Genomic DNA, 15,906 nt, shown 5'->3' with positions numbered 1-15,906 from the left:
CTCCTAAAAGGATGCGTGTCGCTGGATTAGGGCCACTCCGATGCAGGATGACCTCATCTTGACTTGATTGTTTCTGCGAAGAGTTATTTCCAAATTAAGCCACACTCTGCAGTTCTTGATGGGCATGAGTTTTTGAGGGGCCCTTTCAACCCACTGCCAGGTGCTACCTGAGAAGCCAGGAGGAGAGAAAGAAAGCAAGACAGAAACACGGGAAATCAACAAGGATAAAAGCAGAAGTCCGTCTAGCGGAAATCGAAGAAACAGCAGCAGACAACAAAGTCAGAGCCTGACTCTGACGAGACGGGCGAAGCCAGCGTCCCAGGGGGCCGCCACACTGAGCTGCGCGCACTGTAATTTGCCACACGCGGGGGAGGACAGGGTTGAGGAGGAGGAGGGTGGTGGGGGTGGACTCAGCTCTGCACATCTGGGTGGACTCAGAAGGCACCTCCTCCAGGAAGCCCCCCTTGACTCCTTGCTGAGGACGGTCCAAGAGCCGGCTACTGCTGGCACAGCCCCTGTACGTGGCTCTTTAGTGGAGCTCACCCGCCGTCTTGCTGAGCCCTCTCACCGTCTGTCCTTTTTGAGCTCTGACAGTAACCTCCTTTATGACAGAACCACGCCCTTTGCCCCTGTTGCATTTTGTGTATGAAGCCTCGTATACAGAAGGTGCCCAATAAATGATCGAAGCCCTGTGTTTCTCTTCTTGCCCTGCAGCTGAGTGACCGGGTGCCCTGGACACACCCCTTACCTGGGACTCTCCTGCAAGGGAGGGGGCGGGCGGTGTTCCCGCCCAGTGAGTGGGGGGTGGGGGGAGGGGTTCCACTGTCCCAGGGTCCCGGGCGTGCAGGGTGTTGGGGGGTCAGCTCAGTTATGCAGTGTCTCCTTAGACTCCCCCCCCGTCATTGTCTCCCCTCGGGCTGGAAGCCTGCACTTTGCCCCCTCGTGTGGGAAAAACCCGGTCAGAAGATGAGCTGCCCACGCTGCGGCCCAGGGAGCCCCTGGCCCCCGGGGCAGGACAGACGGTCCCTGGAGCTGTCTCTGCATTAGGGGCAGATTCCGCAGCTTTCTGGGAAGGCTGTTCCCACACTCTGGTTATGAAGATGCCTTTGGCCTGGATTGCATGTCCTGACCCTGAGTCCTCCACCATTCTGCAGCCCAGACAGCTCATCAGCCCGGAAATGGGAGACAGGAAGGGGAGCTCCGAGAGCCAGAGGGTTTCCTGGAATCTCCCGGGTGGGGGGGGTGTCATCCAGGAATAACGGTCTGGCGTGGCAGAGCCCTGGGGGACCATAGCTCCCGGGAACACCCCTGGGTCCTCTTAACCCCCCCGAAGCGGCTCCATGCTTGGAACCACCAGTATCCTGCTTCATTTGACTCTTTGCTGCCAAAGATGGAAAATCATCTCTGTGCCCAGCCGGAGCTGCTCACAGCTCCAAGAAAGCGAGGGCTGGACCTCAGCTTCCTGGAAGAAAAGTGGCTTCTCGCGGCTTCCATGGGGAGTCCCGGGTCCTGGCCGTGACCGTGGACCTGAGTCAGCCTCTGTCCACAGTGTTGTGGGCCACTCCCAAGGCCAGGTCGCTCATTACCTCAAAGTCAGTGTGTCCGAAACCCATTCAGGTTAACCAGATCGAAACCAAACGAACACACAGAAAGTGGCAAGGGTGCCCGGGGACTGCACTGCTGCTGGGAGCGTGGAACGGGGCGCCTGGTGGAGAGGGCTTAGAGGTTCTTCACTGCGCTAAGTGTGACGCCTGGGGGTGTCCCCAGGAATGGCACACAGTGCTGAGACACACACCCACACACTCAACAGCCACGGTGGTTGAGGGGTGGACCCAGCCTGTGTCGACCAGCCATGAACGGGCCGTCGAGATGTGATAGGATGGAGTCTGACTCAGCCACGGAAAGGAGGGGCGAGCTGGCACCTCAGCAACACATGCACCTTGGAGACCATCGGAGAGGGAGGGGCCTGGCACGCACCGTGGGACTGCTCCTGTGAAACGCCCAGAAGGGGCACGTCCACGGACACGGAGGGACACGTACTGTGTGGCTGCTCCTGTGAAACGTCCAGAAGGGGCACGTCCACGGACACGGAGGGACACGTACTGTGTGGCTGCTCCTGTGAAACGCCCAGGAGGGGCATGTTCGTGGGCATGGCAGGTGGGCTGGTGGGGGCCAGGCCTGGTGGAGGGTGCAGGGGCTGCCGGGTGTTTGGCGGTGATGAGATGCCTGGCTCCACGTGCCAGTGATGGTTGTGTGACGTTACGAATGCACTGAAGACCACAGAACCGCACACTTTAGGATGATGGTCTGTTATTTTTATGTTGTGTGAGTTTCACTTCAATGAAAGAAAAGGCCCCTCATTTGCTCAATCACTTCTCCGGCCCCTTGCTTCTGTGGGAAGCCTGTGGGCATTTCCTCCTGACCTGCTCCCACCTCTCTGCCCCGGGTCACCACCACCACGGAGCCCGGTCACTTCTGCATGGCCTAACTCTGTGGACCTTCTGCGGTGGCCAGGGGCCTCTGCTGGCTCTTCTCTTCTGGATGCTGGCAGAGCCTGGAGTCACTGTAGACAGTCTACACTGCAGTGTGGGGGCCTTTCCACGGTGTCGCTTCAGTCTCCCACTGACTCACTTCTGCCTGTAGCACTGTTTTCTCTTTTCGGCCACGTGGCTTGTGGGATCTTGGTCCCCCCAACCAGGGATCAAACCCGGGCCCTCGTCAGTGCGCGTGTGGGGGCCTAACCACTGGACCCCAGGGAATTCCCGTGTTCTTGTCTTTAATAATTTCTAAGAGCAAAGGCCCAGAGTGTCTCACTTAAGATGCAGCTGACATTTCTAGTCAAAATTCATGGCTTATAGGAACAGTCGGTTTCATTTGTAATGATTTCTGTAAAAGTGGGACAGTCTTACTGACAGTTTTTTAAATTCATCTTCGCTGCTGTGTGTGGGCTCTCCCTAGTTGGGGCATGGGGGCTGCTCTCCAGCTGTGGCTTCTCACTGCAGAGAACGGGCTCAGTAGCTGCGGTGCATGGGTTTAGTTGCCTCGAGGCACATGGGATCTTCCCAGGCCAGGGATTGAACCCATGTCCCCTGCGTTGGCAGGTGGGTTCTTCACCACTGGACCACCAGGGAGGCCCTTACTGACAATCGTAATGTTGAGTAGGAAAATGACATTTCCCTGGTGGCTTCGTGGTAAAGAATCTGCCTGCCAATGCAGGAAACTTGGTTTTGATCCCTGGGTTGGAACGATCGCCTGGAGAAGGAAATGGCAACCCACTCCGGTTTTCTTGCCTGGGAAATCCCATGGACAGAGGAGCCTGGTGGGTTGTGAGAGAGTCGCACATGACTAGTGACTAAAGAACGGCAGCACACTCTAGTGTGTTGGCATTCACCTCTCACCCAGTGAATTGCAAATGGCACATAACCCAGGGACTCCTGGCACCAGGGAGATATTGATGCCAGTCTCAGGGAGGATGGGATGGTTGTCGTCATGGTAGCAGAACAGCGGCAAGGGGTGACCTCGGAAGGCAGTTCCGGAGCCGTCGGTGGTGGCTGGTGTGTCCATGGCTGCCCTTCCGGGAACCCCTCTCTCCCACGAGGCACCGGGGCTGCTGCTCAGCCTTGCAGACCCTGGGTTTTGGATGGACACCATTTACGGTAGCATGAGTAAAGCATCTGTCCTGCTTTGGCTGTCCTTTGGGTCTCTGTAGATGCAGAGCTTGTATGGAGTCAGTCATGCTGCTCAGCCTGTGCTGCTGTGACCGCCCTGGGCCATGTGCTGGGAAGCCCCATCTCCATCTGGGGACTGACTGGTCACCAGGTTGCTCTGGGGCTGAGGGGCTGCGGGGTCGGCCACGGGAGACCTCCACGTCCCTTTGCATGTTTTGGATTTGGGGCCCTCTGTGTGTAAACCTAGTTTTTAAAAAGCAGTGGCTTTTGGGTCTGTCTCCCTGCTATGCACCCGACTCCCATCTCCTGTGCCTCAGGGAGCAGAGCGCGGGCACTGCTGCCCTCAAGGTGAAGCCCGGGGCCTGGGGGCGCCCCACGTGCTTGCTGGGGGCTTGGGTTGACTCGGTTCTAGGACACGTTGCTCAAAGTGTGAATGAGCAGAGAGCCTTCCAGAGCCAGGGTGCTATGGCTGCCAGAGCTGTGGGCTGGGAGTCCGGGCCGGGGCGGGGTCCGGGACAGGAGCCCGGCCAGGGTGCGCTGGGTCCCCTGCCTTCCCGGGACCCCATGGCCTCCTGGACGACTCTGGAGTTCTGCCAGGACGGCCTCTCCTCTCACCCCTCCCCGTTGCCCCCCTGCCCCCCAGGAAGAAAACAGACAGATCCTGGCTCAGCAGAAGTCTGCCTCGCAGTCGGACTTGCAGGATGAGGATGTGTCTCCGTTGCCGCCCAATCCCGTGGTGAAGGCCCGGCACCGGCGCGGGGGCGTGAGCGCGGAGGTGTACACGGAGGAGGATGCGGTGTCCTACGTGCGGAAGGTGGGCCCGGTCCGGCCAGCACCCTGCTCCGCCCCGCCCACATCCTGGCCCACGCCGCGCCCCGCCCATGCCCCACCCCCGCCCACGCTGCACCCACGCCCACCCCCCTCCCGCCCGCTCCACGCCGCGCCCCGCCCCACCCCCGCCCCGCCCCCACCCCGCCCACGCCCCGCCCCACGCACACCCCCGTCCACGCCCCGCCCCGCCCACACCCCGGCCCACCCACACCACCGCCCCACCCCCGCCCACACCCTGGCCCACGCCCCGCCCCACCCACACCCCGCTGCACCGCACCCATGCCGCGCCCCCGCCCCACCCCCGCCCACGCTGCACCCACGCCCACCCCCCTCCCGCCCGCTCCACGCCGCGCCCCGCCCCACCCCCGCCCCGCCCACACCCCGCCCCCCGTCCCCCTGCCCACGCCCCGCCCCGCCCACACCCCCTGTCCACACCCCCGCCCACACCCTGGCCCACCCACACCCCGCTGCACCGCACCCATGCCGCGCCCCCGCCCCACCCCCGCCCACGCCGCGCCCACACCCCGGCCCACGCCCCGCCCCAGCCCACGCCGCGCCCTGCCCCCGCCCCGCCCACAGCCCCCCACGCCCCGGTGCTCCGCTGACCTCCCTGCTTCCGGGGGGGTCCTTGTGGTCCAGGCTGGCCTGAGCCTGGTGCTGCACTTACCTGAGCTCCCATGGGGCCCCTGCAGCCCACGGTTCTTGACGCAGATAGGCTGGGGACAGGGTGGGTCACCCAGGTTGTGGGGTGTAGGGGGAGGAGCCCCGGGTCTGTGGCCACGGTTTCCTGGCTTCCTGGCTTCATCCTGGAGGCTAGACCCCGACCTCGGAGCCTTGTGGAGGGAGCCTGCCGCACCCTGGCCGTCAGCCTCCCTTCCTCACCCGCGGAGCAGGGCCCCCCTCTGCCTTGTCAGGGCCTGACTGGTGAGCCCGCGCTGGTGGCCACGTGGCACCCAAGGCCCCCTTGGACCTGTCCGTCCATCTTAGGCATTTCTACAGCCAGCTTTGCTTAAAAAATTTTTTTTAAATAGTTTATGGCCATTAAAATTTTTTAAAAATTATAGGAAAATGTGAGTAACATAAGGTGTTACTGCCTGTGTCTGTGCTGGTCGCTATAACAAGAGGCTGGGGGCTTACCCAGCAGACATGTACTGTCACGTGGGGGCTCAGGGCCCCAGACCACGGTGCCGGCAGGCCGCCCTGTGAGGACCCTCAGGCCGCCCTGTGAGGACCCTCAGGCCAGCCTGTGAGGACCCTCAGGCCAGCCTGTGAGGACCCTCAGGCCAGCCTGTGAGGACCCTCAGGCCAGCCTGTGAGGACCCTCCCGTGTCCCCAGACAGCTGTTACCTTCGCACGCGTTCTCACGTGTTGGGGGGCGTGTGTGCAGTGAGCTCTCGGGGTCTCGACTTACAAGGGCACTGATCACATCCTGGGGACCCTGCCCCCACGACCTCTCCTGAAGCCCCATCACCGAACCCCGTAACCCAGGGACCATCCCTAGGCCATGGTCCTCGGGCTTCGACACAGGAATCTGGGGACAGAGTGGCCGCAGCACTTCAGCCACCGTCATGCCGCAGTCCCCACCATCCTCTCCAGGATGTTTGCATCTCACAAAACTGAACCCTGTCCGCATGAGACCACCCCCACCCCCAGCCCGCCCCTATAATCAGGGCGTGAAACCCGTGAAAGTGCAGTTGAGAAGCCCACCAGGACACTTCACGCTCGTGGCCTTTCTCCTAAAGCCCAGGACTCCTGTCTAATGGGGAGTTCCCCAGACATACCCAGAGGGAGGGACGCTCTGCAGAGTAACTGGCCAGCCCTCCTCCGAGGAACTGTCCCCAACCAGAGGGGCTGAGGGGTGGTGAGGCCTGTGTGTGGCCCAGGTGGGGTCTGAGGAGGGGGGACAGACGTGTGAGTTCAGTTCCTGGGAAGGGACTGGCTGGTGGGGGGTGCTCCGGGGCAACTCCGGGTGTCACAGGAGGGCCGAGGTGCCTTCGGTGGTTGGGCCTGGGGCAGCTTTTCCGGAGGCTCCGTCCCGCCCCCAAGGGTCTCCTTGGTTCCATGGTTTCAGGAGACATAGTCTGCCCACCTGGGGTCCTGACGTCCCCCCCCCCGCTCCACCTCCGCCCCAGCCTGGAAGAGACTGAAGGGCAGCTGAGCCGAGGCGGGGCCGTGTCACGGCACAGTCAGCCTTCCCCTCGGTGTCCTTTTTAAAGACAACGTTTCTTTATTGAGCTGCTTCGGGCTGTAGTTGCCACGCATGGACTCAGTAGCTGTGGCATCAGGATTCAGCTGCTCCTTGGCTTGTGGGACGTTAATCCCCTGACCAGGGATCAAACCCACTTCCCTGCATTGTGAGGCGGGTTCTTAACTATTGGACCACCGGGGAAGTTCCCCTTGGTGTCTTTAAGGGAAGAACCTTGGCGTTGGAGATGCTGGTGCTGGTCACCAACGGGACACATCGTGAGCTCCGTGGGCTGGTCCTGGAGGGCATGGGGATGGGTTTTTACCCACATTTTGGCCAACTGGGTCCAGACCCCCACCGGGCCCCTCCATCACCACCTGGAAGTGTGGAGCCAGTCTTGGGTCAAGTTATCTTTTGTTCCCCCAGTTTTCAAATATTTCAGTAAGTACTTATTACCTGAAAAAAGCCAAAGAAATAAAGAAAATTTAAAAAGGCATCATAATCCAGGGACCTGGAGGTCTGTAGTGTCTTTTAGAGGCTCTGACGGCCGCCAGCGCCTGTCCACCAAGATCCTGAGTTCACGGTCTTAGGCCAACTTTGAGTCACTCTCAGCTCCTTGTGTCTTCTTTACTTTTTAAATTTCAAAAAGTTGTGGCACTCAGCTAGCATTTCAAGTTTTCTGTCCACCATCACTGGTAGACACATTTTGAAGGCTGGGCAGCAGCATTTCTCGGGGTCTAGCAGGTACCTGGAGGCTGGCAGGTTCAGGCCCTGGGCTCGGCCCTGGGATGCTGCCGGTCTGACTTCACCTGGCCTCCCCGCAGGTCATCCCCAAGGACTATAAGACCATGACGGCACTGGCCAAGGCCATCTCCAAGAACGTGCTCTTCTCTCACCTGGACGACAACGAGCGGAGGTAGGAGTTGGGGGTGCTGGCAGAATGCCGGTTTTGGGAGCACAGGCTCACGGGTGGGGGTGGCCTCCAGAAATGAAGTGCCGTTTGCACCTGGGCTGCCTCCCAAATCTGGGTCAGGATCGGAAGTGCCTGCAGGCCAGCCTTGTCACAGAAAGACGCCTTGTCTGCTTGCAGAGGCCCAAATGCACTGTCTCCTGGGGCTGCGGGCGGAAAGCACGTCTGTGCACGCGGCATGGGGGCCTGAGAGGGTGTGGCTGAGCTGGGAGACGGGCAGCACTGGTGGGAAGGGCCTCGGGGGCGGACGTGGGGCGAGGGTGCAGGTGACCCCAGGGGGCGGACATGGGGTGAGAGTGCAGGTGACCCCAGGGGGCAGATGTAGAGCAAGGGTGCGAGTGACCCCAGGGGGCGGGTGGGGGTGCGGTTACCCCAGGTGGTGGGTGTGGGGGTGCGGGTGACCCAGGGGGTGGGTGTGGGGGTGCGGGTGACCCAGGGGGTGGGTGTGGGGGTACAGGTGACCCCAGGGGGTGGGTGTGGGGTGGTGGTGCAGGTTATTTCAGGGAGGGGTCCAAGAGTCCTGAAGGCGCTGGGGTGCTTTGCCTGAGAATTGAGACCATGTAAGTAAGTAAGTAAGTAAGTGAAGTTGCTCAGTTGTGTCTGACTGTTTGCGACCCGGTGGACTGTAGCTTACCAGGCTTCTCCGTCCATGGGATTCTCCAGGCAAGAATACCGGAGTGGGTTACCATTTCCTTCTCCAGGGGATCTTCCCGACCCAGGGATCGAACCCAGGTCTCCTGCATTGGGAGCAGATGCTTTAACCTCTGAGCCACCAGGGAAGATGTAAATAGTAGGGAAAGCTGGGACGTTTTGCGCCCCGGCGCCCGGGTGAGAGGGTCCCTGGGGTATTGGGCGCAATCCTTCAGGGTTGACTCTGCACACAGCTGACCCTGCGCAGAGTGGGAGGATGCCCCGGCGGAGCCTCACACCCACGAGGAGAGCAGCATCTGCTTGCACAGCTTCTGCTAGGCATGCTCTGGGGGCCGCGTCACGTGGCTGCTCTCCTTCCCTGGCTCCTGCATTTTTTAGGACATGCAGTGTTTTGATGACGTGCCTGTCCTCAGAGGCTCGTTGAAAGTATTTGCCTGTTTTTTTAAGATAAACTCCATAATGTGAATCAAAGAGTGAATGATGTTTAGAAATTTCCTTTTTCTAAAAAATATTCCTTTTCCCCCCATTCTTGGCAAACTGATTCATTAGACTCATTGAGCACATTTTGAGAACAGTCCATGAAGGACGTACAAACGGTGAACAGAATGAAGGGAGAAGACCTCTTTGTTTTTTTAATAATGACAGCTTTTGAAAAACTGATTTTATTTGTTCATCTTTGATTGCACTGGGCCTTCGTGCTGTGCACAGGTTTTCCTGTAGTTGCGCAGAGCGGGGGTCCTCGGGGCAGAGCGTCTGGGCTTCTCACCGCTGTGGCTCTCCCTGGTACGGAGCTTGGGGTCTACGTCCATGAATCAGTTGTCCGTGGAATGTGGACTCTTCCCAGACCAGGGACTGAAGCCGTGTCCCCTGCATCGGCAGGCAGATGCTTATCCACTGTGGCACTAGGGAAATCCTAAGAAGGCCTCTTTGCAACCCCCTCCCCACAGTGACCACTTGCTGCAGCCTGGGGGGGTCCCTGCAGGCCACTGCCCGTGTGCGTGTTGTGTGGAGCTGGACGGGACACATGGATGTTCTGTGACACGGGCCTGGGGGCCTCCCCTGTGACCCCTGTCTGGTTGTGGGCCTATTGCTCCACCGAGGGGTGGGTTGGTTTGTCCACCACTGTCCTCACCAAGGTCGCTGGGACTTCTCTCTGTGTTAAGGGCTTCGGTGGAGACCGAGGTCGCTGGGCCGTCTCTCCTGTGTCAGGGGTGGAGCCTGAGGAGTGGTCTTCTGCAGGGTCGGCTCCCAGAGGAGTGTGGCGGCACTAGCCAGGTGCCAGGCTGGGTTTTCAGGCTTGTGGTACGTTGTGCTGGCTGGTTGCCCAGGAAGGCGGTCGGAGTGTCCAGGAGACCTGAGTTTGGGGTTGGTCCCTCCTGGCCCCCAGCATGGGGACGAGGCCGCTTCCCAGAGCAGGTGGGAGGTTGGCATTGGAGAGGCTCGGTCTTCAGACACCCATGGGGCCAGTCCCCCCTCCCGGGACTGCCCGCCCCACTCAGTCCTCCCTAGTGTTGTGGGCTGCCCTCTCACTCTGCTCTGTGGCTCCTCGCAGACCCGTGGAGGGTGGACGCGGGGGTGGACCTCATAGTCAACCCCAAACCCCCTCTCCCTCCGCTGAGTCGACTTCCCTGTGCCAGGCACCCCGGGTGCGATGACCTGATACCACGTTTGAGATGAGAGGGCGTCATTTCTCTGATAACTGCTGACACCTGGGCTCAGTTCACCGGCTTCCCTGGTAGCTGCTGAGCAGCTCTGCAGCCTGGACTCTTCTGCCCAGAACAGAAGGGTTTGGGCTCAGAATTGCAAGGCTTCTCTGCAGGTCCTGCCCTTTCACGGCCCTGCCAGCCCAAGGCAGCGGCTGGTGCAGCGAAGCCTTAAGCTTAGGGCCGAGGCAGTTGAGCGGGACTCCTCCGGGCGGTTTCTGGCAGCGTATGTCTGGGAAGCATCTGGGTGGGTGGGGGTGGGTCCTTTGCTCTTGACCCTAAATTTCCAGAGCCGCGAGTGTCCCTCTGCCTCTGACTTTTCTGTGTCTGAGAGCCAGGTGGACAAGAAGTGGAGGAAGCAGATGGTTGGATTAAAATTCCTCTTTGCGAGGCTGGCTTGGAAAGAAAGCTTTCCACAGGGTGTGTCTGCTTCAGATCTTTTGTTTTGCTCAGAGGAAAACTCACTTTCCAGATCAGAGCCCGCATGGGCCCCCGTTTCTGGCCACGGCCTCGAGGACATGAGTCGACAGCTCAGGAAGCAGGTCCAGGGGGCGTGGGTGGGAAAGGTACGTTTCCTGACCTTCCCCGTGATGGCTCCTCGTGCAGTGCCCAGCGTCTTTGCTCTTCCCAGCTTGGTGGACGTGGGGCTTCACGGCTCCGTCTCTGCTCGCCCGTGGCCTGGCGCGTGCCGCCCGTACCCTGAAGTGCGCGGAGCGTCTGGAGAGCCCTGATGAGCAGGCGGCCTGCCGCTCCCTCTTCTTCCCTGGGGAGAGAGCCACTGGCACATCCCTGAAGGCAGACCCTGGGGGGACGCTGCTGCTCCGCAGCCCCCCCGCTGACCTCAGAGGTGACACAGGCCACCCCATGGTCGTGGGCTGGGCGTCGTGGCTCCCACCGGCGATTCCAGCTTGTGTGGAGGTCCACCCACGGGGAGAGCAGGGAAGGCTGTGTGCAGGCTTCGGTCTAAGAGAAGGAGAGTGTCTCTTGGTCAAACCACAGCACCCGCCAGAGCTGGGTCCCGGCGCACGCCTCGGGGGCTCCGCAGCCCTGCCCTGCCCTGTCCTGGGTGATGGCTCACAGGGTCACGCGCCTGTGACGAGAGGAAGGTGGTGGCCCAGGCGCTGCCCTGTGATCGGGGGGCTGCTGTCCCGGGGCCCTGGGGGCGCAGGGAGCTGGCCCTGCCCTGCTAGGTCTTGGGAGCACCAGAGAGAACCAGGAAGCCCTGTGTGCTTGTGCTGGGGGCAGGGGTCCGGCCGCGGCCTCTGTGTATCGGGCCCCGGGTGAGGGCCTCCTCATCCCTGGAGCCCCCAGACGGGCGGATGAGCCTCTGACCGTGGGGCGGCCGCGCTGGCGGCGGGGTGTGCTCTCTGCAGCTCTCATCAAGGCCGGCCTCCGCCTGCGCTCCCGGCCACGCAGCCGTGTGTCTCCCGCCCACCTGCGCATCTCTGCAGCTTGTTTGTCTGCAGACTGGCCTGGCCCCCAGGTGATGGGAAAAGCACACGCGCGGCCACGTTGCCAGGCGGCACAGCGCGGGGCGGGCTGTGCTGCTGTGTCCCCCGCCCCCAGCCTGGCTCCAGCTCGGGCTGTGCGCTGCCTCCCAGTCAGGCGACCTTAAAAACAAAACTGAAAAACAACGCTAGCATCTCGAGGAGGCAGGACCTTGTCCGAGAAGCTGCTTGACGGCTTTAACACGCGAGGCCGGGCTCTGGGCCGAGGACACCTCCAGGCAGCACATCCGGGCCGTGTGGCCCAGCGCGTGGGTCCGTGGTCTGTGGGCCTGGGCCCAGGGCTCTGGCGCCCGTGTCCCGGGGTGCTCCGAGCCAGACGGCAGGCGGCAGGCGTCATGGGCGCATCTTTTAAGGGCCGCACCGGCAGTGATATGGGCCCTGGGGACGGCAAGCAGGCTGCCCACGGCCCCCCACGACCCCACGCCCCCCCATGCCCCCATGGCCCCCCACACCCCCACGCACCCCCATGGACCCCACACCCCCCACGTCCCCAACGCCCCCACGCCCCCCAATGCCCCCACACCCCACCCCCACGGCCCCCACACCCCCCACACCCCCACGGCCCCCCACGGCCTGGGGGGTGATTCGGGCCGTGGGTGCGGTGAGACCGCCGGGCTGACCTGCTTCCTGCCGTGAGCGCACTGCCGGCCCTGACCTTCTGCTGGCCTCGCCCGTGGTCTCCTTGCCCGGCGCCGCCGTGACAGCTGCTGGAGTCCGATGGCGAGAGGCCTCCAGGACGCGGCCACGGGCCTGCGCACGCCCGCCAGGCCACTGTGGACGTCCCCTGACAGTCGCCCCCTAACGTGATTTGAAGTGCCAGCAGGCCATGGGTCCCCAAGGCCCAGAGAGGTGCGGAGTAGGGCCATCTGTCTGGAAAGGAGGGGCCCTGCGGGGTGCGCCTGCTGGGGAGCTGGCCCCGGCCCCCCCACAGTGATGACGCAATCCCTGGACTTAGGGACCCCGGGGCCCTGGCTCCACTCCTGAGCCCTGTCACTGCACAGGGAGCACCTGAGCCGGCCGTGGGATCACCGGCCGCCCGGGGCCTGTCTCGCCTCTGCAGACGCAGACCGCCTGCCCCGTTTGTCAGGTGGGGGTGCGGGCACACGGCCCTGTCCACATCCCTGAGGCGAGGGTCCCCGAGCGCATGAGGCCCTCTGAGGCCACGTCCGCCCACCCCCAGAGCAGCCCCCGAGAGTCCTGCACCTGGAGGGTAGGGCAGCTCCTGTCCCCCGGGCCTGGCCCACCCCCTGACCCCACTCCCCAGCCCTGCCGGCTCAGCCTTGCCACGTTCATGGACTTGGGTCCACAGTCAAGCTGCAAGGAACCCAGGACATTACCGGGGCAGGAAGACCCCAGGGCGCCAAAGAGTTAAAGCGCTCCGTTTCCGACGGCGTGAAAATCAGGGGCGAGCAGCTGATGGACACGGTGCGTCCTCCCCACAGCTGTTCCCGGAGTCACAGCGTCTCTTTGTTTGCCCGACTCTTAGCAACTGTTGCTTTTTCTGAAGGACACGTGTGAACCAGCTGTCCCCTCCCAAGATGCAGCCAGGCGAGGTAGCCTAGATCCTCAGTGGACCAAGAGGAAAGCGCAGCTTGTCCGGGGGATGGGGGCTCCCGGCTGTTCCCAGCCTCTCCCTCGAGTGCCGTGAAGGGGCCCCACCCTGAAGGCGGCTGGTCGAGCGCAGACGGCACACGGCTGGGCCCGTGGGCGGGACCCACGTCAGAGCCAGGGCTGCACACGATGGCCACAGAGCAGGCCTAGGGGCGACCCTGGGAGCCCCTCAGGTTTTCGGCTGGGCCCCCAGCTCAGCCTCTCGAGGTGGTGGGGGGGTGGCGCTGCGAGCCCCATGCCGGGACCTTAGTGTGGCGGGGGTGCCTCCTGCAAGCGCTCTGGAGGGGTGTTCTATGGGGGTGTTTGTGGGACCCCTGAGGGGCCCACAGAGCCAAGGGCTCTGCAAAGGGTTCGGTGTCTTGGGTCCCTGCGAGGGGGATGCGGCTGGTGTTGACCCTGTGTGCGCCAGACCTTCATTCACGCCACCCTCTGGTACCTGACACCCTGATTCCATCCAGGTCTCACGGTGACCCTGTGCGTGTTGATTTCTGTCCATTTTATAGGTGGGGAGGCCCAGGGCTCAGGGTGAAGCAGCCGGCACATGGTCCTCACTTGGCCAGGCCAGCTGGCCCACAGGGCTGTTCCCCGCTCCCCACTGGGGACCCCCAATGTGGCCACACGCAAGTCCAGGGGGGCCGCTTGGGGGAGGAGCCCAGGGAGGCAGCAGGGCCTGTGTGGGCTGTGAGCCCCGGCCCCTGAGCTCCTGGCCCAGACACGTGGTGATGCTCAGGGCTGCTCTGCCAACCGGAGGCAGCTAAGACCTCCGGCAGCAGGGGTGGGGAGCGCGGCTGGGCCCGGTGACCTTGGATTTCTCCTGGCCTTGCTGTTTGCCAGCCAGCGACGTAACCTCTGGAGCTTCAGGAATGTTCTGCCTGCCCTTGAAGGCAGGAAAGCGTTGGTCCCGAGGCAGGAGCTCACTCCCACGCGCCCGTCCGTCCAGCAGGTGTCCAGCGCTGTCCTAGGGTGGTGAGCAGGCGGCAGGGGAGAAGGGTGCTCGGGAGATGCGCCTGAGTGGGGTGGGAGCGGTCTCTGCGGGGCCTAGCGGCTGGTGCGGGGCTCTTGGAGGAGGGGCTGCGTAACCCAAACCTGGAAAGTGCACGGGTCAGAGGGACAGTCAGGGCCGTGGTCCTGGCCCGCTGGCCCCTGTGCGAGCCTTCTGGGGCTGCTCAGACACGGTGTTGGTCTCTGGCTCCGAGCTCTGGGACTGGCCTGCCGGGGGGCCAGTCTCTCCCTGTCCTCCTTAAGATCAGCCTCTGTCATTCGGGGGCGGGGGACGCCCAGCTCCCATCCCAGGTTTCCCCTGACTGCAGTGTGCCCCGGGGCCTTGGGCTGCCGAACATCGGGACAAGCAGGTTGCTTGTAATGAGGCGCTGTGAACCAGCATCATCCCAATATTTTAAATGCTGCATTTCAGAAGCAGTTCTATCTTTTCAATGTAATATTTATCATAATCTAATGTATTTATTTTTAATCAGCTCCATGCCAATAATTAAAAAAAACCCTCAATCTTGAAGGAGGATTTTAATACTTAAAGTCTTCGAGTCACGTGTTTCTCTCAGGACAGCATGTCAGGGAGGTCGATGAAATATCTTTAAATGTAGATGTTTTTACACTAAGGTAAGTTCTAGGGAAAAGAGTAGAAATGTCCATTCAAGGGGAGAGGAACAGTGCAGCACTCCCAGCCAAGAGGCCTTTTTATATCTATTTCCTATTTAAAGAGCTGGCGGGTGTGCAGTCCGCGTGGTACACCAGGCTCCCCCAGAGACACGGAACCAGGAAGACATAGACGCGTCTGAGGACGCTTAATGCTGGGGGCTCTTGGGGTTGTGAAGGCTGGGGAGCTCTGTGTGCCGTTGTCCACCCGTGGAGTGCAGGGAGCTGGTCCAAGGCTTGAGAGCCAGGAGGCAGGGGTCCGAGAGCCGGAAGGTGGACGGCCAGCTCAAGCAGAGCGCGGGTCTCCCATCATCTGCATTTCTCCCCTGCTGGGCCCACGAGGGGCAGCGCTGCCCTCCCTGGGGAGGGCCATCCTCATGCTTTCTGGATTCAAACACTGGTCTCGTCCCAGACGCGCCTAGAAATCAGCTCTCACAGTGGAGTGGGCGTCCCTTTGCCCAGACAAGACGGCACACTTGAAGCTATGGATTTTTATTTCACGGTCTGTGCTTAAAAGAATGACACAGCAGTTTCAGCTGTTACAGTAGGCCAGAAATTCTTCCCTGTGGAGACATTTGAAGTGTTTCCTATGTTTAAGGACAGTGTGTGCAGCTGCATTGAAGGACCTTATCGTTAGGGGACCAGGTCGGGGCCGCCGGGGTGGCTGGTCAGGTAGGCCGCAGGGGAGGACGGTGGACGGCTGCTGGAGGGCACAGTGGGCACGTCGGTGTGGTCCAGCTGGGCTGATGGACTGGGGGGGCGGAGCTGGGGGCGGCGGAGCGGGGATGGCGGAGCGGGGTGGCAGAGCGGTGGGGAGGAGCAGGGGGCGCTGCAGGCTCCAAGCTTGTGTGGTCTCAAGGGCACAGGTGCTGGTGGGCAGGTGGGATCCGGCCTCATGAGCTTGACTGACCCGGCCTGCTGGGTGTCCGGGGGGAGCTGTCAGGAGACTGGGGCGGCCCTTCACCGCAAGCTCATATTCTCCCCTCATCTGTCCGGAAGCACTGGAACTATTCCTTTCACATTCCCGTGAGCTGGGCTCGTGGTGATGAAGGGTCCCTTGAGCCAGGCCTCGGGCCCCAGTCTTGTCTGTCCAGTGTGAACCTGGGCTCCACTGGCCCATTCTGTC

General features: G+C 61.9%; 1 protein-coding gene and 1 non-coding gene across 7 annotated transcripts in view; one reads left to right on the top strand and one right to left on the bottom strand.

The window, feature by feature from the left end:
- PRKAR1B (protein kinase cAMP-dependent type I regulatory subunit beta) overlaps positions 1-15,906 on the top strand; it is a 72,390-nt gene that overhangs the window by 8,803 nt on the left and 47,681 nt on the right. The window contains exons 3-4 of the mRNA XM_006078700.4: positions 4,312-4,482; positions 7,509-7,600. Of these exons, the coding sequence (XP_006078762.1) occupies positions 4,312-4,482; positions 7,509-7,600 (263 nt within the window). The remainder of the gene's footprint in view (positions 1-4,311; positions 4,483-7,508; positions 7,601-15,906) is intronic.
- LOC102395637 lies at positions 8,929-12,984 on the bottom strand. 6 transcript variants are annotated; one of them, XR_006548423.2, is made up of 6 exons: positions 12,854-12,977; positions 12,137-12,314; positions 11,668-11,894; positions 10,474-10,971; positions 9,438-10,335; positions 8,929-9,172 (listed from the first exon to the last, which is right to left on the bottom strand). It is a non-coding gene; the product is annotated as an uncharacterized LOC102395637 (transcript). The 6 variants fall into 6 exon arrangements; XR_006548422.2 differs by having other exon boundaries at positions 9,438-10,771; positions 10,849-10,971; XR_006548420.2 differs by having other exon boundaries at positions 9,438-10,707; positions 10,849-10,971.

The sequence above is a fragment of the Bubalus bubalis genome, chromosome 24, assembly GCF_019923935.1.
Source record: "Bubalus bubalis isolate 160015118507 breed Murrah chromosome 24, NDDB_SH_1, whole genome shotgun sequence".
NCBI lineage: Eukaryota > Metazoa > Chordata > Mammalia > Artiodactyla > Bovidae > Bubalus > Bubalus bubalis.
The sequence above is the reverse complement of the archived record's forward strand: the minus strand, read 5'-3'. Positions and strand labels throughout refer to the sequence as shown.